This window comes from Leptidea sinapis, chromosome 27 (genome assembly GCF_905404315.1).
Source record: "Leptidea sinapis chromosome 27, ilLepSina1.1, whole genome shotgun sequence".
NCBI classification, from domain to species: domain Eukaryota; kingdom Metazoa; phylum Arthropoda; class Insecta; order Lepidoptera; family Pieridae; genus Leptidea; species Leptidea sinapis.
Window position 1 is genome coordinate 11257283 of NC_066291.1, and position 26565 is coordinate 11283847.

Here is a 26565-nt window from a genome sequence, read left to right on the forward strand (position 1 = left end):
GTAGCGGCGCATATGGGGAACTGTTCTAGTGATACCCAGGCGTAAACCAACTACGATTGAGAAGTGTCCCTATGTTACTCGAAGGAGTGGCCTGAAGCCAGTACCCTGAATCTCGTTCGCTAACAGCAATAAAACGAGCCTGATCCGAAATATTGTGATTTGATAATAATATCCTTTTTTGAATGATTTTGCAGTGTGGCTCATCCCAAAGCTTTAGTGATCGCATGTTTAAAGGGAAATTTTCACTTGGACAGGCAAATTTCCAAGCATTTTTAGTAGTTTCCGCATACACCAGTGGCAGGGGACACCCTATTTACGGGGAGATAATTTTATCATATAAAGTGCTGACATTATGAACAAAAGATAAGGATGCTGGTAAGGATATACTTGATATTTTTCTGATGCCAATTCCACCAAAAGGAATAGGCAGAGAAGCCTGGCACCAAGAAATATCAGATAATGAGCAATTTAATATTTTTAATAGTAAATTTCGTAGAGAATCGTCCAAACTTGACAAAAGTATCTCATGATTCCAAAGAGGGCAACATCGGAGAACATAGGTTAGCTTGGGGACAAAAAGACAAAATTGCATTATATGATAGGCCATGTGGGAATGTATGGATAGTAAGCGGTCTGAATAATGTTCAAATTTTTAATTTTGTTCATTTATATATGCTGAGAAAGACTCTTCCAAAATTGGTGCACCTAAAAGGCGAAGAGATTGCTTTTCTATAATTTTTAAATTTGGGGCAATAACGTTGAATTGTTTAATTATCGCATCTCTTCTATCAAAAGGTATCAAATTTGAGATAAAAAGTTCACACTTTGAAAAATTTAGCTCTAAGCCAATTTCATAAAACTTTGTTATCAAAAAACTGAGATCTTTTAGAACTGTATTTGTATCACCTCCTAAAGTGCCGTCATCTAAGTACCACATATCTAATTTAGAGTTTAGTAAATTAATTATTGGGTGTATAGCGAGACTGAATATTGCCGGTCCGAGTGGATCACCCTGTTGACAACCAGTAGAAGACTGGATAACATTGTCCCTATAAAATAATTTTGACTCCGAACCATAACATTGCCAAAGATAGCTAAATGTTTCTGGAATCGAATTTCGAATTCCTGTTAAAATGCTCGATCTACTTACAGAATTGAAGGCATTTCTTACATCCACTTTCAAGACCACATCACCTCCATCATTTTTCAAAAAGGAACGGAGCGCGTGTACTGCAGCTTCGCAGCCTCCTTTCGAACCAAATCCTAGACAAAGTCATAATAGATTTACAACAAACTTTGGAAGCTATTCGTCTATAGGTGCAACCTACAGCAATCGGCCTGATGCCACCATCTTTCTTTTTAAAAGCACATAGGTTGGCACCATACAGAATGGAAGCAAAATTTTGGGGTACCTTGTCTGCCAGCATGACATTTATTAAAGCGGTGATATCTGACAGGAGGGTTCGGCCGGTGTCGCCAGTGGAACCGAAGACGAGATCTTTAATATGTTGCGGTGTAAGGCCATCCAGGCCTCCAGCCGAACCATTCTTGAAAGACATCACCGCTGTCTTAACGTCTTTAATTGTGACCTGCAAAGGTAACTGAGGTGAAGCAGGCTGGAAGAGAGGAGGTGCTGCTGATAAAGGATGTTTCTCTTTTAGGGCGTTCAAGGTTTCTTGCGAATCAGGCGCAATGACGTCGTTTGAGAATTATAATTGTGCTGCACCTTTCAGGTCCCCATCACTCACTTTAATCTCGACTTTCAGGGATAAAGAGCGTGTTGATGTCGGTGGTTGTCTATAAGTTTTCTTATTAAAAGTATTTGAAGAAGTAAAATTTATGTTCTGTGGAGCCTTGGTTGTACAATTATTTTTAAGTGTGGATGTTAACGATTTATTTTTGGAATTGGCATGTAGAACCTGAAAGGGAAAGTATAGCAGCTGCTCCCAAGCACATTCTGAGTTTTCATTGATGGCTTTTTTAAGTTTATTCTGTTTTACAGTATTCCTCGCAGCACGAGGAATACGCTTACCTATTGGAGTATTTAATTTTGATTGTGAAATATTTTGCCAAAATGGTTGTTGTTGCGATTGAGACTGATAATGTGTTTGAGAAATTAAATGACAAGTTGAAGTTATGCTGGGAATAGGGGGATTTGACTGGTTGCATTGGGAGAGTGTCTTACCAATGTGAATATTCAAACTGAGTGCATATAATAAAACCTAAAATAAAACAAACTAATATTTTCACATTGCAAATTTCAGCTAACTGTACTCTGTGATCAAAAATCTATGGTTACGACTTGTGACCAAGAGCCAACCGCGAACGTTAGCTGTGAATGTCAGCTGTCATATTTATTACATTAATGAGACTATTGTTTTATTTTTATCGAGGTTAACTTTTCTAAAATATTTACGGTAAAGATGTTAAGGTGCATACGTTAAGTAATTTGACGTAGATATTTTCAATTCATCGCTTTACGACAGTTGTAAATAATTTCAACTACACATACGAGAAACTTACATTTATATTTCAGATTGAATCAGTAAAATATTATGTCATACTCGGTTACTAAAGTATTTGTTATTAAAAGTACTTAGGTAGTATTATAAACATAATGATAATCGCAATACCTTAACTAGAATAATTTATCTCAAGGAATATGGGTAACCAAAATAGTTGCTGTTGTTACCGCAGCCCATCACCCATTAGAAAAGACATTGTAAAGTTAGAGGACTACTTACCAGAAGGTGAAATCAGTTCAAATAATATACAACATATAAGTGAAAGAGAACCTGACGATGGGGATATTGACCCATCACAAGATCCAATTGCAGGCACTATTTTTATGGAGAGATCAAAGGCTTCCATTGAAAATGGTATCACTCGAAAACGAAGTCAACATCAAATTGCAGAAAACAAATTGAAGAAAAGCAGTTCTTGCTCCACTATTTACTTAGATGACAGTACTGTTTCTCAACCAAACTTAAAAAACACTGTTAAATGTGTAGCTCTTGCAATCTACTACCACATAAAGAATAGAACTTCTGAACGAAGGTTAGATATATTTGATGAGAAGCTGCATCCTTTAAGTAAGGATGGAGTAAATGATGACTATGACAGATATAATCCTGAACATAAACAGATTTACAAATTTGTCAGAACATTGTTCAATGCTGCTCAGTTAACAGCAGAGTGTGCAATTATTACTTTGGTGTATTTAGAGAGACTTCTTATATGTGCTGAATTAGATATTGCACCTTCAAACTGGAAAAGAATAGTTTTGGGAGCAATACTACTTGCCAGTAAAGTTTGGGATGATCAAGCAGTCTGGAATGTAGACTACTGCCAAATCTTAAAAGATATAACTGTAGAAGATATGAATGAGCTCGAAAGACAGTTCTTGGAGATGCTACAATTTAATATAAATGTACCATCAAGTGTGTATGCTAAATATTATTTTGACTTACGTACCCTTGCTGAAGCTAATGATTTAGCCTTTCCAAGTGAGCCTTTAAGCAAGGAAAGAGCACAAAAACTAGAAGCTATGTCAAGAGTGATGGAGGACAAAATAGCTGCTGAAGTGGTTAAAAACGGCCTGAAGAAGTGGTCTAGTTTAGACAATGTTAATTCTGGTGCTGCTGTGAGGCGTAGTGTTGCCATTCTGTCATAATTCATTAATCAGATATAATCATAGTATTTGTTAGTTTGATAATCAAAATTCTTAATATTAAAAAAAAAAATGTAACTTATCAATTTTGCACTAATTCTTCAGGCATATAATAATGTTTCATTATACACAAGGTATTTAAATCAGTATGGTATGTTTTGTCAGCAAAACAAGGAATTAACATGATTTGTTTTAATTTGTATGCATACTGGCCTTTGTACCGTCCAATACAAAACACATCACTCATGACAGAATAAATTATGAGCATTAATAACAAACACTTCAAACATTTTTGATAAAAAATTTTTATAACTTGAATATTTCTAGTCTAAATTATTATATGACTGGTTGAAAACATTCTTGTTTGTAAATAGAATCCAGTATTTATATTAATTTGATGATCTGATCTCTGTAATAACTGAATAAATTGTATTCTAATATCAATTTTAATAATTACATTGAAAGACTTGTAGATTTGTGGTCCAATAATATTTGTATTGTAAAATGTAATACCTCCTTTAGTAACTTATTATACTATTTGCTTCCATTTTATTTAATCAATATTTAAAAAAAGCACTTTTATAAGCGTGCTTTCAGAGCTGATTTGCTTAGAATAATTATTATAGATTAGTATTGTTTTATAATATCTTACAATGTGAATTATTTGTCCGACTACACTGTGTATGTCTATGACTGCATAATGCAGGTTTATACAGTTTCTAGTAAAAACTACAGATTTTTTTCAATATGTTTTATATTTGAGAATTATGTTGGTTTTAAACTTTTAACTGTTGATAATATTTGTTAATATTATGTTATGTGCAAATAATGCTAACACAACCAAACCTGTGGTTTCAAAGTCATTTAAAATATATCACTAACTTGCATTTAAATTGAGAGTAGGAATGTATCAATTATGCCAAATTATATTATAATCAAATTTTAATATTATAAATTAGTCAATCATTACTCTGCAAAAAATACATAAGTTGGGAATACAATAAGTATTTTTTATTTTTATTGTACAATATAGGAATTGATTAATTTTAATATTACAGATTTATTTTGTGATTATTATTTAGTTGTAAATTTTAAACTGAAACACATTGTATCTTAAATGTAATTAAGAATAAACATTTTATATGAGACTTTCATTTAGAGTTTCATTTCACTTCATTAAAATTATAATGTATAATAAGAATTATGTCAAAATGAAGAAAAGATCATAAGTGAATAAAATCATTTTATTTTTTCTAGAATAACACATTTTTATTTATGTACATTATTCATCAATTCTGTATATAGTACAAAAAGTAATTGTACTAAGCTAATGGTTTCAAATCTTTCAAGTAGGTATTATAGTTTTCCAGCATGTCAACAATATCACTCGCTTTATTTATCTTCTGGTCATATTCAGGTCCAACTGACCAAAGTGTTTCTAAATCGTAAACTTTCCTTGCCTTGTCTGAGAATATATGTAATGCTATGTTACCTGTAAATTAATTGTTAGATATAAATAATGTGGATCTATTTACAGACTGAAGTATGTTTCAGCTGATTTTGTTTGATTCTCCCCAATGCTCAAAATTTAAGTAAAACTAATTTCAGCTGATTATATAAAACCAAATGATATAAAAAGATCCAAGAGTCAGTTGGGGGCCTTAAAAATTGATTGGCATTCTACAAAGTTCTATTTCAAAAGAGTGTTAAGAAAAAAAAAATTGTATATTAATATGCTAGAGTGATTCACCTATATATACCCTTAGATAGAGATTGAGCTGAGTAAATAATTTTCAAAGTATTAAATATACCTAAATCTATAGCCATCCATTCATCAGAAGTTTTCCCTTCAATCTTTGGTATATAATCTGATTTGTGGCATTTCTTCTTATAAACCTTTCTAACAAATTCAGCTAATGCTATTAAATGTCTTTTGCTTTTTGCACTAACCACACAAATATACTGTACATAGTTTAACTCTCTTGGAACACTTGCAACAAATATATCTCTTGAATTTTCCCTTTGTAGTAATTCAACTAAGTCTTCAATTTCAAAAACACCATTAGTTCCTCCTGCAAGAATTGTATTTCACATTTTAAATAATGGAATAATTATATTTTCAATTGTATATAATAAAGATTAAAAAAAATACATACTATCTATTCAATTATTCCTTAGGATTCAAACATGTGATGAAGATAAATAAGACAAGATTCACAATTTATTTACAAACTATTAAGGACAATAAGAATGGTCATCTATTGACAAATAATATTGAGTACCCAATTCATAAGGTATTTTAATTATTAGTTGAAAGTCCATAAATTTTAAAATATTGTTATAAAGATTTCAATAGATCTTTATTGGTGTATAGGTACTTACTTTTGAGGTTAATTCCATCAAATTCATCACTTACTATTGGATATAACTTATCAGTAGCATGTATTTCGTCAGCTGTGTGTTCAATAATAGGTGAATTCTTTTCTGATATAATCTGGTATTTGCTAGCAAACCCTGGAGTAGTTTTACCTTGAGGGTTTCGAGGGACTTGTAGACAACAGCTAGAGTAAAGTTGCCTAATCTTCTGATGTTTTGTCAGATTAATACACTGTTTAATAATGTGTTTATTCATTTTAAAAACCAAATCTCTGGGTCAGCATTTAATTTTACAATTTACGTATCTGATTTTATAAGTTACAGATGAAATATTTACATTTCAACAGAAAGCCAGTTACCAACGATTAAAAGACACCTATGTTATTTTTGTTTATAAAACTTATTACCTACTTTGTACACATGAATTTCCTATTTCATAATAATAAAATACGAAGATCTACAAAATAGCACAACAACCAACAAAGCCTTTGGACAAAATAAACATTTTTTTTTTAATTTATTACGGCTTTGAAAAATAAACATACCGTAAATGTCACAGAATATGTCATATTTTAAAATTCAAATGATCAACTCGTGAACGGGTGCTGCTTGTGGTGCCAGGTCGACCCGTTATAGTTAATACATTATTATATTTGTTAGATACAATTACTAATTGTGACAGTAATCACGACCATTATGTTCACGCAGAGGCATCCTTACACACACACAATGAGTTCAAGCTCTAAAACTGATGCATCCAATATACGATAATTTTTATTTATAAATACAGTTATTTCTTTATTACTTTTTATGAAATAATTTATATTATTTAAACAAGACTCATATATTGGATGCAGCACCTTACAAACGAATTTTTTATGTATATAATAACTAGCTGACCCAGCAAACGTTGTATTGCCGATATTAAAATCGCGATACAAAAGTAACTGTTGATTGTAGATGGGTGAAAATTTGAATTTGTATGTATTTTTTAATGCTGACTCATAATCAAACAAATTTAAAACAAAATGTCAATAAAATTAAGAAAAAATAATTCGTTAGGACCATCCTTAACATTAAGGGGTATGAAAAATAAATGTTGACCGATTCTCAGACTTACTCAATATGCTCACAAAATTTCATGAGAATCGGTCAAGCCGTTTCGGAGGAGTACGGGAACGAACATTGTGACACGAGAATTTTATATAAGATATTAATTGTTATGTATATATAGCCATTGTAAAATACTCTATTTGATGGAAAAGAGTGGCCGTTGAGTTTCATATATTATGTTCTTCTCACGAGCTTAACTTTTTACGGACATGTGGTAAATTTAGTAATTTAAAAGAAATATTTGTAGTTACGATTCGAAAGCACTTAATTTAAGCCATTGAATCAGGGGTGGGACAGACGCCTTAAAGTGACGTTTTCAGAAGACTGTAGTCCGATCTGTTAGTTGGCCAGAAAATGAAAGCTTTGTCAGCTGTCACTCGCTTTGAAACCTTTCAACTTTTCTTTATTTGTGTCACTGCCCACTGGTCATAAAATGGCGGCTACTTCTAGCGTTAGCGCATGTATGTAGCTCTCGCGTTCCATTTTACATATTGACACTACTAAATCTATCCCTTATGTTCTATGTTGTGGCAAAATTAAATAAGTAACTCTACGCGCAATTTCAACATGGTAAAAACTTGCAATTGCAAGTTATTTAATTGCGTCACAACATAAAAATGAATTTTATAATTTCGAGCTTATATAGTTATTTTCGGGGCCAATCTCCAGATGGCGCTAGTTTTCAAAAAGACAGCTCATAATGCGTAGAGAGGGCTCTCTTTTCCCTATATAATTATACTCTTTGCATTGAATAAAGTTTATTTGGCTCATCAAACTTAGCCCCCCAAAAATAAATTTTTTACTATTTTTGAATTTTCAATATCGCATATCGTTAGTTCGTAGTTTGTTCTTAATTGTTTGCTATAAATAATTGTTTGTTCTTTTGTTGTTTATTTAAAAACAATTAATTAAAAACATACCCTTTAGTTAGCCCCCGCAATCAAAGTTATTAATATTTTTCTCTCAATATTAGTTTGTAAATACATATTGACGTTTGTTCTTTAATAAATTATGTTTGTTCTAACATTTAATTGCTTTTTTTTGTTTAATTAATAATTTTTAATTACCTTAATACAAATTTGCAAAAACTTGCATTGCGCATGTGTCGCCTTTGCGTTCAAGGCGGTCAAACTACTTGTCACATTTTTGTGAGATTGTGTTTGACTGTAAATTTAAATAAACATATTATTTATTATTATCTATATATATTATATAATGATTTTTATTGATGAAACTCTTCAGTGGTTTAACTGAATTTGGAGTATGTGAAAAAAATAAAAAGTATAGTTTTTGTTTCCTTGGGAACACGTGGATCTACAATTTTTTAATTAAAAATTTTAGGTTAGTTTTAATTTACTGTAAGTAAAACAAAAAAAAAATAATTTTCAATCAAATATAAATCAAATATTATCTTTACTATAATTGTATTAGAAGTGTGGAAACAACTTTATTCACTTGTAAATCAGTATATACCTTTACTTATGTTTAATTGTTTAAAAATCATAATAATAGTTCCACAATTCTTTGAACAACGATAATTAACATCTACGACAAGATATATTGAATCATAAAATTAATCATTATTTATTACTTTTTTTCAGTAGGAGATATTGATTGGAAACGATTCAGATTTTTTTAAAAATAATAACGATGTTTCGATCGTTAACTACAATGTCATACATTAATCGACTAATTAATAATTAACGACGTATAATTCTTACAAACAATCATTATTGGTGGTCCATGTTTCAAAGTTAACCTCTTGGAAACTTTTGTTTATGTTGAATCGAACAAAAAATTTAATCGAATTTGAATTCATAAAAATCAATTTATTTAACAAGAAAATCAATTTTTCTTGTAATTTCCCGCTAAGAAAATTGAAAAATACACTCAAAATATTGTTGACTGATAATAATTTATCCAAGAATTTTATATACAAGATTTGTATTAGTTAAAATTCATAATAATTATTTTTGCTTATAAATCACAATTTTGTAATTTCATTTTTTAATCACAATTTCAAATTTATAACGATATACTTGTAAAAATATATCCTGTAACTTCAATTTATTGACTGTGCTTGTCATTATAATTTTCAAAAAGACCGCGCTAAAAGTCTAAACGTAACGTTGACGCATGCGCAGTGCAAGTATTTAGAATACAAATATTCAAGTTATTAAAATAATTAATTAATTAAAAAATAAACAATGTCAAATAAAAACAATTAATTAATATTATAAACATTTGTTATACATGAACAATCATAAACAGAGGTTTATTGACCCGTATTGCTAAAAAAATATAAAAAATGGGATAGGGGGGGCTAACTTAAGGGCACATTTTTAATAATTTTTTTTTAAATAAATAAATCGAGAACAAACAAATCTTTATAGAGGTCATTCAAGAACAAATGGCGAACTAACGATGTAATAAGTATAAAAATAAAAATAAAAATTTTTGGGGGGCTAACTTTCGTGAGCTAGTTTATTTGACTTTGACTTTGAAACTGTCACACTTAAGACTTAATTGTCAAACAAATTAGTCTCAAGGAGTATAGGAGTGTTCTCGGGGATACGATACGATAAAGGCAAACTTTAATTGTGTAAATTGAAAAATATTTTTTAATATAATACTTATACCTAAGTATGTATTCCTTTTTGACAATATCGATTTTGGTTATAGCCTATTGCTCTAAATAAATAAAATCTCATATTTTAAGCAAATTAGTTTTAATTGGCGGTTTTATCCCCATTCTGGGAAAAATGAAGGTATCGGGGAAACGAAATGTGTCAATAAAGTATTTTTGACTTTGACTCATTGACGTACAATAAACAACTAGACTCAAAATCACACTCAAAAATTATTGTCTGAAGCAAAACTCTGCCACGCGTTTATTAGGCGGAGTTTTAGTTCACCTGTGTTTTAACCGCGCATTGATTACAATGCCACGCAATGATAAAGTATTCAGTGATAAACTGTACAAATAACAAAATATCCAAGCATAAAATGGATAGAGTGTCATAATTCAGGTAAGTGCCCCTTTAAATTAACAAAATTAAGTAATAAGCTTGAGGTTTTTAATCATTTTGCAAAATAATTACATTTCAATTGCTAAAACAAAATACATCGCCGAATTATAGACTGAACATTATTGCAACGAAATAAGGTGCTAATTTGAATGAATTGAATTTGCTTTGACTTTATTATAATATTGGGATTGAAATCTGGCCCGTTGATAACAAGCTAACACTAACATTGCGATTCAACGAACATAAACACCCGATATTTATTATTGCTTTCTCAAACATTGGGTGCTTTAAAGTACAAATTATCCATTGCAAAATTGAATACATGCCTACAAACTATGGAGGGTAGTGGCACAGTTGACATATTATGTAACATTATGGGAACTAAGCCTTGTTGAAAAAATACTTACCTACACGTGCCTTGCGAACATTGCGATCATATGAAAAAAATAACAAAATATTATCTTAGTCATTTTCATCAGAAAAGGTGTTTGTTTGCATAAACAAAATGTTCAATCTCGTGTTCATTTCTAACAACTTGGACGAAGGTGCACACATAATTTTATTTCAAAAGTCCAGCATTATCGGCTTCAACACCCTCGAGAATCATGAAAACAACACCCATGATAAAAATGTTGATAATTTCATGTAGCTCCAACTTGGATTTCCATTTTGACAGCATCAGTTTCAATATCCTCAAAAGTATGAAAACGACACCCATGACGAAAAAGTTGTTATTTTCTTGCAGCCGACATATTGGATTTACAAATTTGGCAGCACTATCTAATTCAGCACCCTCGAAAACTATGAAAACGATACCCATGACGCAAAAATTGTCAATTTCATGCAGCCACGATCTTGGATTTACATTTTGACAGCACTGTCTATTTCTGCACCCTCGAAAACCATGAACCGCGACGAAAAAGTTGATAATTGTTTGCAGCCGCCATCTTGAATTTTCAATATGACAGCAATTATAGGCATAGCTGGTATTAGGTTCAACACCCACAAAAACCATGACAAAATACATGTAGTTAAACTATTTTTTGTCCAAAATAAAGAAAATTTATTGAAGTAGGCGTTACTTTGCGGAAATCCATAATTATACATATGATTTGAGTTTTTTTTAGTATTAATTCCGCCAATATTTGTCTTTAAACAATTCGACACGTGTTTCACCTCTACACGAAGCATCCTCAGGACGTGTTGTCTCACCAAAATCTGGCACGAGACTGCATAAAATGAAAAAAAAAAAATTTAATTCCAAATTTTTATATTTGATCTTAAAGTATATATACAACATTACTTAAATCTACTTATTAAAGCAATTTACAATTAAGCCTTATATATGTAGGTATCAGAAAACTTATTTCTACAACCCTATCTACGTATTGAGGGATAAAACTTTAGTATGCTTAAAAACTAATACATGAGGTTTGTAGGGGGGGGGGGGGGGTCCAGGAAACTGGGAAAAGCTGGCTATTTGCTATCACTTAACCTAACTCAAGACTAATGACTAGAACTTAAAACTAACTTAAAAACGAAGGTAAATAAATACATAGATATGTATACATACATATATAATATATAAATATAAGAGGGGTGTGGGGTGGGGGGGGGATCTTGGGAAAGGGAAGGAGGGAGAGGGAATAGGAGGCCAGTTTTCGCCGTTATTAAATTCTTATAACTAAACCAATTTACAATATATTGGTTTTACATTTACTCAGACCTAGCTAGAACTCTGTGTGCGTGAGTGTGTGTGTGTGTATACGCTAGTGTTCTGTGAGCTCTAACCAGTTGTGATGTGGTAATGCATGTTTATAACGTTTTATGCTGAGGCAGTACTCTGTGAGTGACTTACGACTACAAGTCGACCGGAGGGCGGGGTTTATTCCGTCCTTCAGTTGGCGTAGCCCTCTGTAGAAGCTATCAGATACCTCTTGTATGTGTTGTTCTAGTGTTGGGATGTTTTTCTTTACATGAAGTCGTTTAAGATTTGTACGCGGGTGGGTCAGGTAGATGGTTTTAAGGGATAGATGGTTTTAAGGGAAGGTTTAAAACACAAAAATAACATGTTTACATTGTTGAATGAACAAACAAATTTAGTCCCGTCACCTTTGTTACGTATCTCTTCCGGGGGTAATACGTCACAACAGCCGACCAATCACAGCGCGTCATTTCATGGGACGAGGGTATAAAAGAGCGGCTTCCGGCTCATTTGATTCAGTCTCGTGCCAGATTTTGGCGAGACAACACGTCCTGAGGATGCCTCGTGTAGAGGCGAAACACGTGTCGAATTGTTTAAAGACAAATATTGGCGGAATTAACACTAAAGAAAACTCAATTCATTTGTACAAAATAAAGAAATATAAAAATACTTCCTCGAAAACCATTAAACCACACTCATAAAAAACACTTGATAGTAAATATTAGGTACAGCCGCCATCTTTCTTTAACATTTTGAATTACGTTCACGAATTTATTACAATCGATCTCATGGTCTTATAATTCGAATACCTACTAATTATAATAATAATATTACAATAAATCATTCTTAATATACTATACTACTTTATAGTTTAAAATACGATAGCTCCGGTGTTGATGGAGCCGAGTTCAAACAGTACCTATACCACGCAATACACTAGCACTTTTAAAAAGATCGCCGAAACAATTAATAACAACTTGACACTCGTCTTGACGCGGCACTCGCTACCAACTCGCTACTGCAATACCGCGAAAACCGCTTAGGGTTCACGACTCACGTCGATGAGCATGTTTGTGTGAATGTGTCATTTCGAACGTTCCATACTGTTACTAATATGTCTACTGTGGTAGAGGTAAAAAGAACCATCTCTGTGTATGAACAAGTGTCCGTAAAAACGCGCCCAATAAGGGCGGCGTGGCTACGATAAATTTTAATGAATGCGCCAAACCTTATTAGAATAAGATAGAGAAATAAACAAGGACCCAATAATTTCCACATCGTTTTAGCGAACTTTTCAAACAAAATATATTATGATCGGAGCATACGTCTTATCGTATGATATATTATTATAAATTAACGCAAGAATAGCGCTGGCGTTCGAATAGTTTCGATATGAACATAGCTGTTGTAAATGGAGTCAAATTTGGTGATTTCAACATGACTTAGTTTGATTAACGCGAGTATTACACATTTTAATAAAACACTTTCATAGGATTTAAATGCGTGTAATTGTAAAAGTATATTTACAATATTTTTATTATTATTTTAGCTAACGCGACGTTTTAAGACCGTTCCCACGATACTGGATCTGGATCTTGTAAAAAATACTCCTCACCTCTACCCTCCATACACTACTATATACCTACGAACGCTCCTGTCATTTAAGGCACAGTGAAGTAAACCAAGATATAATAATATTAAGAATGCTGTTTTTGTTTGTTCAATTCATCCAATTACCTGTTCTCCAAATAAAAAAAAACTATGCCACATTAGGAGTTATCAGTATGAGCAAACCAGTTTATCTAATCTCATGTTATCACAGGCGCATAGGCGTGGGGACTGTTGTACTAACTACTTTTGTTCTATCAAAATAAAACCTTGTGTACTCAATTCAGTGGTTTAAACAGCAAAGACTGAAAAAGAGTTGAAGACAAGTATTTAGATCTATTTAACGTGTTATTCAATGATGATTCGCTAATACGTTTAGTAATAGCAATGATTTTGAAGTGCAGTGGCTAAGATGACAGTATGTGAATTGGATAAGGAAGTTTCTGGAGAGATCTTAGGATGGAAGGTACCGGTGTGGCAAGCCTTGTTGGTCCATCGTGTACTACCGTCATGCGGAGGCTTAGTCTTGTATCTAGTTATCATGTGCTTTGATTTTGCTCTTGTATTCGAACATTATCGGAATGGAAAGAATGCGTAAGTTTAGCTGTTCAAGTACTTTTAATCAAATTCAAATATTTTTATTCAAAATAGGATACCTATTATGAAATCTCTTATTGAAAGTCAAAAACTACCACCCATTCGAAAAAGTATGCCTCATATGGCGCAAAAAAATCAGCGGGCGTCTTTTCTTTTTCATAAAAATATCATATAACAAAATTTATTATTTAAAAGCGATCGCTCCATTCTTAAACAGTGTTATCATTATGAAAGTAATTTATGTTATATTAACCTTAACCACAAAAAATTTAACAATTCTCATTAATTTCGTAATACATTTGTTTTGAATATTTTCTGTGATGATGTAGCAAATACATCGACCCCCCAAAAGACTTATTTACTCGACCTAGCCGAGAAGTTAGCATATCAATGGTAATGTCGGCCTATATGAAAAAAAAAACTATCGGGATAACCATCGATTTCGATATTTAGCTAACTGTTAAACAATTACCCCCTTATTCATAATAGTCTGCTAACTTAAAGTATTGCTAATTCTCACTCTTGTCTTCTTCTATTGACCTAAGTCAGAATGAGAAAAAACACTCCTTAGCGGCTGTTTAAAGTTAGCGGACCATTATGAATAAGGGGGTTACTATTTACAGACTCGATCTAATAGTAACGGGTATTTGACTATTTCTAAAGAGAAAATATTTTCTTTATGGTATGTTTGTAGTGGATAAGGGATGAACTCAAAAACTTCATAACTATTCAACCTAAGAGAAAGCTAAATTATCAACGAGTAACAAATCAGATCCCTTTGGGAATTGCACTGGCTTACGCATACGGCTTAGTTGCCCTAGGTATCAAATATTTGCCTTTACCAGTCATTATTGATTGGGGCAGCACTGCGAAAACAATTCATGATACCTATATAAAATAAATACGCTTTGCTTTATTGTGATATCGAAAACAATCATTCTGATGAAATTCCATAGGGTTACATCTTCACGTACGAATTTTTGACTTAGTGTAAAGAGTGAAGCAACTAAAATACTCAAACGTCAACACTGTCTTTAACGAGTAAGTTAAAACAATAAATGCACCTAAATGAATACAAAAAACATTAGATTCATCGATCCAAACACACTATATAATAAATAAATATATATTAACCTTGACACCGCGGGAAATTTATATCAAATATTATTAAAATATATATGTATACCTATAAATACATCAAAAACCTTAATTTCAAAAACATGAAGCAAAATTTCCGATGACAATATCATCCAGACACAACAAGCAGCTGGACCCGTTCACGGGCATCACGCATGGAAAAGCTATCACATCTCTCGATTAGGTAATCAATACGTAGGCAGTTTATGATTGAGTGTAAGCAAGGCATGTTAATTTCTTATACTTACTATCATATTCAGCCTGAAGTTCTTCTTTGTTCTTTGTATAGATAAACAAGAAATTGCTTTTAAAAAATAAAAAGACTGGCAAGCTCACGCAGGTACGAGTTTCCAGGACGATACGACATGGGACCTTCAACAAAAGCGCGTACACGTTTCTAAAAGGTCGGCAGCGCTCCTGTGATACCTATGATGTTGCAAGAGAATGTGGATGGCTGTGATCACATCAGGTAACCCGTACGCTTGTTCCATAAAAAAAACCAAGAAGCACAGAAGGAACTTTCCTTGATGAAGTCTTCAATGTATCGTTATCAATTCTGTTCACAGAGTTGCTGCATTCTGTTTGGTGTTGATTGTACTCCCGGTAGCAATTTCTCTAGTCTTTACACTAGCGTCTCCACCGGCATCGTTACAAATAGATGGATCTTCATACAGTATTAATATAAGAAAAGTGGATTGCATGTGGATCTTAGCGCAGGTAGCAAAGGCTGTGTTTTTTCCAATTGCTACAATCGGCAGGTTAGTTATGATTTATTCTTTTTATTTCCTCACTTTCTACTTTCATTAATTCATTCAATTATAAAGTTCTGTTTTACTATATCGTATTCTTATATTATAATATTATATTTTAATTGAATTTTGAGCAGCCTTCCAATAAATGGGGTCTGATAAAATATGTATTTTCCTCTTGTAAAATATTCTCTGCGTTATGACATTGTTCAAATTTAATCCAAGGGAGCTCAAAATCAACGTTAACAGTTAATTAATGCCCTCAAGAGCGATTTGCACATTTCGGTCACCGCACCGTCCGCGTCCGTGCACTCATGAGCCCCATTTATTTTTGCCTAATTTTGCCTAAAAAAAATCTGGCACGAGACTGAATCAAATGAGCCGGAAGCCGCTCTTTTATACCCTCGTCCCATGAAATGACGCTCTGTGATTGGTCGGCTGTTGTGACGTATTACCCCCCGAAGAGACACGTAACAAAGGTGATGGGACTAAATTTGTTTGTTCATTCAACAATGTAAACATGTTATTTTTGTGTTTTATTATTTCTAATTGCTCTAACACATTTAAGCGAAATCCTTTTTCACATGTATGTAAAATATTAAAATTATTATTGTTTCCGAGTGAGTGACCTGTATCAATTAAATGTTTCGCGAAGTGTGATTTTTCGGGATGATTATTCCGAAATGCGGCAAAATGTTCCTTTAATCTAATTTCGAAATTTCGACCTGTTTGACCTATGTATACCCCGTTACAAGTGTCACAACTTAGTTTATAAACGCCGGATTTTTCGGAATTATTTAATCGATCTTTGCCATTACATATTCGACTGACATTGTGATTCATTCGGAAGGACATATCGTGCCAGATTTTGGCGAGACAACACATCCTGAGGATTCCTCGTGTAGAGGCGAAACACGTGTCGAATTGTTTTAAGAACAAATATTGGCGGAATTAACACTAAAGAAAACTGAAATCATTTGTATAATTATGGATTTCCGCAAAGTAACGCCTAATTCAATAAATTTTCAATGAGCTCTTTTATAATTCGGTCCTGTAAAATAATAGTGAAATAGTAAAATATCAATTCAATATTTATTTACATATTTTATCAATATATTTTAGATATGCTTATTTGATATTTTGGTGGGTTGATGTTGTGTTTGCGTCGCTTCAAGAAGATACAGACCGAGCTGAGGAGGCACTGACGTTAGCACGAGCTCCTTCAACAATCGAGCTCTATCTATTTCTTCAGGCGTTTATACATTCAGCTCCTTATGCTATCGTCAACATATTAGATATGATGGTTAATGCTGCCAATCCCATTTATGATACAAGTAAGATAATCTTCGTTTACATAACTTTTAATTCGCCCTGTGCTTCCGAGGGGCCCGAGCCCAACTAAGAGGACACTAAGGGCTTCTCATGTGACGCTGCCATCTTATGACAACAGCACGAACGGGCCAGACGCGGCAAACTTTTGAAAATTTCTCAAAAAGTATTAATGCCCTCTGAACTAACACATAAGAGCATATAGAATTAATTATATATACGGCCATTATCGTTTCTTTGAACAAAAAATTTAATAATATTCAATCTAAGACAATAATGCGCGAGAATATCACCCTTATTCCAATACTTTTGTTTTTTTAAGGCACTGCGATTTGCTAGTCCAATACCAGTCGGTCGCGCATCTATTCTTAGTTCTTACTACTACCACAGAAAAAAGAATAATAAATAATCTGCTACTGCATTTTTACTACAGTAGTTTATTGCGATATTTAAGAAAAAAAAGGGGATAATGATGGATGAAATATTGTTTACAAAGAAAAATTCCAGCGTGTTCATAAACTTTGACAGAAATTAAATAAATTAATTTAGCAGGTAGCCATAACCCCGATTTTAAATTTTCGCGTTCGGAAGATGCATAGAGGTTTCAGCAGTAGGAGCGGTATAAGTAAAGCTAGCATTGAAAGTATTTATGTCTTAAGCCATTTTCCAATGAAAAAAATCTTATTTATATTTTGTCACTAGAAGCTTCAAAATAAATTTTACTTGAATATCGTATTGTTAATATAGCAGTAGTAATATAGTATAGTAATGGCACAAATCATACTTTTATTTACAGTTCAGCTCCAAGCGGTTACCCTTGTGGCATCTTCGTTGAGAATGGCAAGTACAGCTACTATGTATAGAAGATTTGAACGAGAGAAAATTTGTGGACGGCAATATCCGTGGAGAAACAATGATGATGAAGAAACAGACAAGAAGGAGGTAGTTGTTAATACTAACAATAATGATAAGCTTAAGGAAAATGAACCTATTTACGAATCCTTTAATAGTAAACATGACAGTTCACTAACCCATTCAATTAATCCAAGAAGACCGATAAACAGCGATTTTATTCAGTTTTCACCGCGTCATTCAGAACGGAATTCAGATCATGAAGATTATTGTTTCGAATCTGATACAGGGAGTTCTGATTACCTACCGCCAATAAGTCGAAAGGCAAGCGATAATAGTACGGATGAATATGAAAAGCCCTTGACTATCATTGAAAGAGTGGCTCCACGGAGAAGAGATACATCTTATGTAGTAGAAGAAGTATATGTTCCTCCGCCACCCGTAACGCCAGCACCACGACCAGGGTCGTTAGCTGTTTGGGCTGAAAAAATGGTCGAGAATGCTGAATCGATTCCCGCCTGGCTCTCTGCTCCACCTAGAAGAAGACACGTAGAAGTAGTACAAGATGAACCAGATCTTCCACGACGTGTGCCGAGATCCTCCGTGCGAGGCTTGGAACCTCAGGACGCAACAGCTGCCTTATTTCATTTTTTAGGCTGGCACGGATTTTTTATAGCACGATTGCTCTCTTTGGCTGCACTTATAAATTTTACGCCATTTTTTTCTATTATTATTTTATTTATTCATTATCAAATAACTTTGCTTTTCTTAATCGTTCCTCAAGCATCTACAGCGAAAAGAGCATTTTATATATTTCTCGCGTTTATTTATTTGTTCTGTTTGATGGAGTTTAAAATACGCTTTCGGCATGTTCGCGTGTGGCACGTCTCGTGGTTTTTCGTAACATCAGTTGAAATAATTGCATTTATATCGATGTGGGGTACTATCCAAAACCCTTTAAATTTTTGGTGGAAAAATTTTGTTATCATTGTAACGTTATCTAGTCTGGTACTTAGTTATATGTTATTTTTTACATATTTTTTGCTGCTGCAGCCTAGAGAAACTATTGTTCATCAACCTAGTGCTAAAAATAAATACGTAAGTAGCTAAACCTGTGTTTTGATTCATTCTGAACTAAACGTTGTTTTATGACCTAGAATAACATATTGCGTATTATTCAACATTCTGAAAAGGAAAGTATTTAAGTGCTTTAATTTATTTGTTTGTATATATTGGCAATTTGTTTTAATTTTGTATTGCAATGCAACTAATACAAATAGAACTTGGCTATCAAAGTAGGATTTACTTGTAAAATGATATGTAAGATTAAAATGAGTTAAATTGGAGTAAGTAAAATACCTCCTTTTTAAATGTGCGCAAAAATCAAACTTATGTTTTAAATCATAATTTGTAGCAAAAAATATCTATTAAATAACATACTTTGTCATATAATACAATATGTGGTTAAGAAATTAGAAGATTAACAAACATAAAACTGTGTTTTTGTGTGAGAAGAATTCAAAAAGTTCCAAGGCATTTACGAGCTGCAATGGGATTTCAATCAACGTGGCATTTTCTTTGAAGTAGCACAAAGCTGAAAGCACCATGTTTATTGCTGTATGACTACACCTTACATGCCTAGTGTCAACAATAATAGGTTACAACAATTCATACATCTTCTGCGTATGAAGACACCGCCAGCAATCGGTGGTACATGTGAAAGGTAAATGTTATGCTTTACGAGTTATGACCCTTCTGTTACAACGAAGAATATTATTGTTTATTGTGACTGTCACGTTTGTAAAGTCGTTGCAACATGAAGACGTTGTCTTAATTGGCAAAGATCCGTACGATGACGTTCTCGTCGTGTGGTTAAAGTGATCATACGATGATATTACAGGGGTGTCCTAATTGAATAGAAGTCCCTTTATTTTTTATATATGTATATATGGTTAAGATATTTATATAGATACTTTCATTAAGAATTATTACAATTCACTTACACGAGAACTTAAAATCTAACTAGGCGATATTTTTTTGTAGATAGTTTTTTTTATTATTTAGCAAATAAAATGGAATAAAGGAAACGTACTCACATTTGTGAGGATTTTTCAACTATTATTATGATATACGTACCTAATAACGACGAAAATTTTTACGATTATTAGTTCATGTAGAAAGAAACATTTGGCTACATCTGCAATGGAATACGTTACCAACACGTTCTAATTAGGACTCAGATAATTTATAGGTGTAAATAGACTGACAGCTGTGACAACGTCGAAAACAATTGAGGTTGACAGTAAACACCTATTTTGAGAAATGCACGTACACTAACACAAAGTGACAGATCGCGAGTGTAAGTTGAAGCTTGCCACGCACAATTACGTAATAAACCTGGCCTGTTTTCATCGGTTGTCTAGCAGGAAGAGGCTGTATCTAGACGTATAAATTATCTAATCTAAGAATCTAAGAAATCTAAGAATTAGGACACTAGAAGGAATTCGGTGTATTTTATTACATGATCGAGCGAACACATCTTACGATCGTTATAATCATCGCCGGTGCTCTTGCGGTGGCTTACGAGCTGAATTATGTATGTTTGAACTCATCGCACGACAAGAACGTATTGTGTAGGATCGCGGCCAATTAAGACAATACTTAACTCGGTGTTGAATTTATAACGTTTGGTAATGAAGTGAAATATTATTTAAGTATTACGTACCTATTACCTAGGTTTGTTATTACGTAAGTTTTTATATAATGATACATTATTATTTGTTTTTTTTTGTTTATCCACAGAGTAGGGATTGTTATAACAATATAAATAAATGCACCGTATTTACACGTTAATTCACGTCCGCGATTCCGACATACAACTAGCCTGTAAGACCACATATTGCGCGCGGCTCTATCACCACCTCTGCGCGCATCATCTGAAACCCAGATAGCTGAACTGAATACTGATGCACCGACTGGAGACGGTTAGCCTGAGCATGAGTCTAAAGCTAATGATAATCGACCGATTTGTGACTAACGCCGAACACGCTACTGCAGGACCATCAGACAGTAGAGAAATTTCAATACCTGAAAAACCTGAATTAGAAGACGCATAGGCTAAAACGGTGATGACTCAACAAAGTATGGAAAGACAGAAACATCAACAATAAAACTAAACTACACCTAGTCCGTACTAGCACTGCACCAGGCCACCTCCACCGACCGTAACCGATGGACGCGTTCTGTTGACAGTTTACGGAGACACGATCCTCAGCAGTGAGGGGACGACGAAGAAAAAGAATATCACACCTAGTACCTACCTTATTAGATTTCTATTTATTCTATTTTATTTATTCTATATTTCTATAAGATTTCCACGTATATATACTCATCACGATATCTCTGGAACCATTAGGCGTAAAGACTTGAAATTTGGTAGGAAAATTCCTTTCACCGAGTAGATTCAAATTAGATTCAAACACTTTATTCATGTAGGTCACAGAAATGACACTTGTGAATGTCAAAAAAAATGTTTCTTATTGAATTTACCGCTACTTCGTAAAGGGTTGAGCTAATGAGAAGAAGTAGCAAGAAACTCATTGCCACTCTTTTAAGTCAAGATTTACATTTTAGTTGTTTTACAAATCATTTCAATTACAATATATGCAAAGTGACGCAACAAAAATACTCTAATGTCAAAAACTTAAAGGCTTACATGAGTAAGTAAAAAAAAGAAAAAAAAAGTAAATTAATACTTATAAACACAAGAGTTATTGAGTATTGAGTATTAGTAGATGCATCAATCCACACATACCGTAAATAAATAGAGGCATTATGCGAGCATTTCATAAAATAAAATAGGGAAGGGAACGACCCGCCCCACGTCGCCGCCACAAGCAGAGGCATTTAAGCGAGCATGACGATACCTGTCACGAGAAATCTACCGAATAACAAAACAATTCAAGTTCATCTACATATTATGTAATACTTACTAAATGCCTCTACTTACAATTTTGTTTCAAATTACATAACTCATGATAATGATTATTAAAATTGATTAAAAAACAGAAACAATATTAATATTTAAATTATATAACTATAATGACATTTATCAAACTAAGACAGACATGTAACAGCCCAGCAGCTCAGTACCAAAGGTTCTTTAGATCCAGATATTCAGATATTTTATAGTACTCTTTTGTATACAACTTTTTCTTTAGCACTGATTTATATTCATTTAAAGGTAAGTTCTGAATGTCAATAGGGACCGTATTATAAAAACGTATACACAAACCTCTGAATGAATTTGTGACTTTTTGGAGTCGACTTACATGAACAGCAAGCCTATCCCTATTTCTAGTATTGACATTATGAGTGTCACAAATTTTTTTAAACTAATTTATATTTTTTTTACATAAACAAGGTTTTCATATATGTATTGCGATGTCAAAGTCAAAACTTTTATTTCCTTAAATTTTTCCCTTAGTGACACTCTTGGTCCTAATTTATAGATGGCACGAATAGCTCGCTTCTGCAGTGTGAAAATGGTGTTAACATCGGCAGCAAGTCGCCAAAGTAAAATACCGTATGTCACCAGACTATGAAAATGGCTGAAGTAGACCAACCTGGCGGTATTTTTATCCGTAAGTTACCGAATTTTTTTTTTTGCAGAACTAAGCTTTTTCGCCAAATTCATAATATGAGGAAGTAACCACTGAAGTAATCACTAAGGTAATCCCTAAAAATACGGTTGTATCTACAGGTTTCAACTCATCGTCTTTTACTACAATATTTGTGTCAACCTGTCTAACATTAGGCAGGGAAAATTTAATACATTTGGTTTTTTTTTCATTAAGAAGGAGATTATTCGTAGTGAACCATTCCACTACTTTGGAGATTGCATTGTTCACATCATCAAAAGCAGTATGCTGTCTATGTAGTTTAAAAAGTAAAGAAGTATCATCTGCAAACAATACTATCTCATGCTTATTTTGTACAAAGTATGGTAAATCATTTATATATACAAGGAATAGGAATGGCCCAAGAATGGAACCCTGTGGAACGCCCATGGTAATGGGAGATGCAGCTGACCTCTTACTGTTCACTTCAACCATCTGAAACCTGTTGCCCAAATAAGACTTCAAAAGGCCAAGTGCTTCTCCCTTGATACCATAATGATGTAGTTTTCTGATTAAGATTTCATGATGAACACAGTCAAATGCCTTGGATAAATCACAGAAAATACCAACGGCAACCTGACAATTATCCCAGGCTTCAAAAATTTGCTGAATAAGCTCAACACCAGCATCTGTTGTTGAGCGACCCCTTGCAAAACCAAATTGCTTAGAGCTCATTAAATTGTTACCATAAAAATGATTAAGCAATTGTTGTAAAATAAGCTTTTCAAATTTTTTACTTAGCGTTGGTAGAGTAGATAATTTGTGGGGTCAGAAGAACTACCAGCTTTGAATAATGGAATGACTTTACTCTGTTTCATCAAATCAGGAAACACACCATTGTCAACACATAAGTTAAATATGACAACCAAGTATGGAGCAATACAATCAGCTATGGAGTGATTTATTTTAACGGAAAAGCCATCAAGATCAGCAACCTTTTTCAATTCTACTGATTTAAAGGCTTTCATTACATCATTGTAAGTAACATGACTGAATTTGAACTCTATTTTACATTCATTTACATTAGACATAATTATAGATTCAGCAAGAGTGGCAGATGACTTTAGGGCCTTGGTGGTGGAAACTGGAATATCAGCAAAAAATCTTTCAAAAGCATCCGCAATATCTTGGTCTGTATCCAAGATTTTATCATTTATTTTTAAACTAAAATTTCTTGCGAGGTTTGTTTCTTCCAGTCTCACTGTTTATTACTTGCCATGTTGATTTTATTTTATCTGAACTATTTTTAATTTAATTACTTATATACATTGATTTTACTAAGGTACATGAGCGTTTAAATATCTTTGAATAATTTTTTGCATAGTTAGCAAATCTTTCTGAGTGATTATACAATTTTTCCTCATAAAGTAAGTATAATTTCCTCCTGCTAATATGAATTCCCACCGTTGCCCAATCACTGAAAGACAATGAATTATTTTTCTGTATATACTTTGGCTTAAATATAACATTATATTCACCTTTGATAACATCAATAACAGAATCATATAGTTCATTTGGGTCCTCATAATAATTTACATTAGGTAACTTCATTAAAGTATTTGATCTATAATTATTTAGGCGACTAGTGTTCACAGGTACATATTTAACACTGTACTTAGGTTTACTATAAATAAAATTAAAAGTGGTTAGTAGGCCACAGTGGTCTGATTCTAATTTATTTATAATTGACTTTGACTTTAGAACAATGTTGGTAAATATAATATTAAGACAGGTTGATGTAGTCACTGTAATTGTAATAGAGGTCAGCTAAGAACGGATTTTACGAAATTCCACCCGCAAGAGTTTTTTCTGTCGGGTCAGCTAGTCTATATAATATATGTCGTAACACGGAACGCCAGCGCCATCTGTCGTGTCGTAACACGGAATGCCAGCGCCATCTGTCCCAGCTTATGACGGTGACCCTCTTGCGTCGTTATGAGAAGTGGGATCAATGTTGGTGCAAAATGAGAAAAATAACGAAGCGAGTATTTGGCGTGCCATGTTCGAACAACAAAACCAAAACATGCGAGCGCTGATCGAAGCCCTGCAAGCGCCGAAACCTGTCTTCCGTGACAATCTACCCATATTCGACCCTGACAAGCAAGATACGGATGCAAGATCGTGGTGCGCAACAGCTGAATTGTGTGCCTCCGAAAATCCACAAAGTGGCGGTCAACTCGTGCTAGCCGTCAGCAAGGCGCTCAAAGGTGAAGCATCCACGTGGCTGTCTCAAATTGCATACGAAGGAATGACGTGGACCGAATTCAAGGTACTTTTCACCGCCAGATTTATTTCGACGGAAACATTGGCCAAGTGAAAAAGAATCGCTACCGGCGTATGCAAGTCGATTAATTGCCTCTTTGACGAATCGTTGGAAGGATGTTAACAAAGAAGAAATCGCGGTAGCTACTGTACTGGCTCATATATCGCAATTTGACCCGAGACTTCAACGTTTGGCGTTTACTGCTAACATTGTTTCGCGAGAAAAATTACAACAAGAACTAAACGCATTCTCGCAATTGAAACGCAAGATAAATACCAGAGGCGACTCATCGAATGCACTCGATTTTAATCGAGCGAAGCTGACCACTCTGAAGTGCTTCAATTGTGGAAAAACCGGCCATAAGCGAGCAGAATGTAAAGCAAGACGATCGACATAAAATGACGAACTATAACATCAATAACGTCAAGCCCAGTGATGCAGCAGCCTACAAGGCCTTTGGTGTGCTTCAAATGTGGCAAACCGGGCCACATCGCCCTTCGGTGTACCGGCGGCGGCGGCGCGGGCGGGCCGAACGACAGCGGCGCCGGCGCGTCACGAGGCGAGCGACGCGTAGATGTCTGCGTCGTGCAACCACCGTCGTACACATAAAGGTGCACTGATTTGCTTTACTTATGATTCGGGTGCTGAATGCTCGTTAGTCAAAGAAAGTTTTGCAGCCAAATTTAGTGGCTAGCGTTTTACTAATGTTGTTGCTATGACTGGTATTGGTCAAGCGCGAGTATTCAGTATAGAACAGATTTTGTCTTGTGTAGAAATTAACGATCACCATCTCGACGGCTTCGAATCATTGTGTGTCTAAAATTGTTTCTGTCGATTCGGTGAATAACGAAAACGCGCGTAAACCAGATTTAACCGCTATTGAGACGGATGTAGTAGGTAGTGACAAGTCGAGACTTTTGCAAACGTTAGATCGGTTCTCTGATTTTTTTATCACAGGTCTGCCTACGACTCGTGTAAATACAGGCGAGCTTAAAATTAGGTTGATATATAGCACTCGCACGGTACAGCTTCGACCTTATAGGATGTCGGCTGACGAACGTAGTGTTATTCGTAACCGCGTAAAAGAACTTTTAGATGCGAATATTATCAGACCTAGCTGCTCCCCTTTTGCAAGCGCAGCTTTACTTGTCAAAAAGCACGATAGTTCAGACCGTATGTGTATTGATTACCGCGAACTTAACAGTAACACTGTTCCTGATCGTTATCCACTTCCTTTGATCTCCCATCAAATCTCACGGCTTCACCGTGCTAATTACTTCTCCAAATTAGACTGCGCAAGTGGCTTTCAATTAATTCTGGTCAATGAAGAGTCCATAGAGAGTACTGCTTTCATAACTAACGAAGGTGAATATGAGTTTCTGACCATGCCTTTTGGCCTTAGGAATGCGATATCAGTTTTTCAACGGGCAAGCTTAGCGGGAAAAACGATAAGAAAGA

The 26565-nt window shown here is 34.0% G+C and overlaps 3 protein-coding genes across 3 annotated transcripts; 2 read left to right on the forward strand and 1 right to left on the reverse strand.

Moving 5' to 3' along the window:
- The first annotated feature begins 2357 nt into the window (after positions 1 to 2357).
- Positions 2358 to 4824, forward strand: LOC126972654 (cyclin-Y-like protein 1). Its single transcript, XM_050819537.1, has one exon. It carries the CDS (start codon positions 2663 to 2665, stop codon positions 3671 to 3673), a length of 1011 nt encoding a protein of 336 aa, XP_050675494.1. The 5' UTR covers positions 2358 to 2662; the 3' UTR covers positions 3674 to 4824.
- Positions 4825 to 4900: 76 nt separating this feature from the next.
- LOC126972656 (mitochondrial assembly of ribosomal large subunit protein 1) lies at positions 4901 to 6569 on the reverse strand. The gene is made up of 3 exons (XM_050819539.1): positions 6053 to 6569; positions 5482 to 5742; positions 4901 to 5162 (listed from the first exon to the last, which is right to left on the reverse strand). The coding sequence occupies exons 1-3, from the start codon at positions 6300 to 6302 to the stop codon at positions 4993 to 4995; spliced, it is 681 nt and encodes a 226-aa protein (XP_050675496.1). The 5' UTR covers positions 6303 to 6569; the 3' UTR covers positions 4901 to 4992.
- Positions 6570 to 13734: 7165 nt separating this feature from the next.
- LOC126972642 (uncharacterized) lies at positions 13735 to 19276 on the forward strand. The gene is made up of 4 exons (XM_050819516.1): positions 13735 to 14095; positions 15802 to 15993; positions 17107 to 17318; positions 18110 to 19276. Exons 1-4 carry the CDS (start codon positions 13914 to 13916, stop codon positions 19273 to 19275), a joined length of 1752 nt encoding a protein of 583 aa, XP_050675473.1. The 5' UTR covers positions 13735 to 13913; the 3' UTR covers position 19276.
- Positions 19277 to 26565: the final 7289 nt, after the last annotated feature.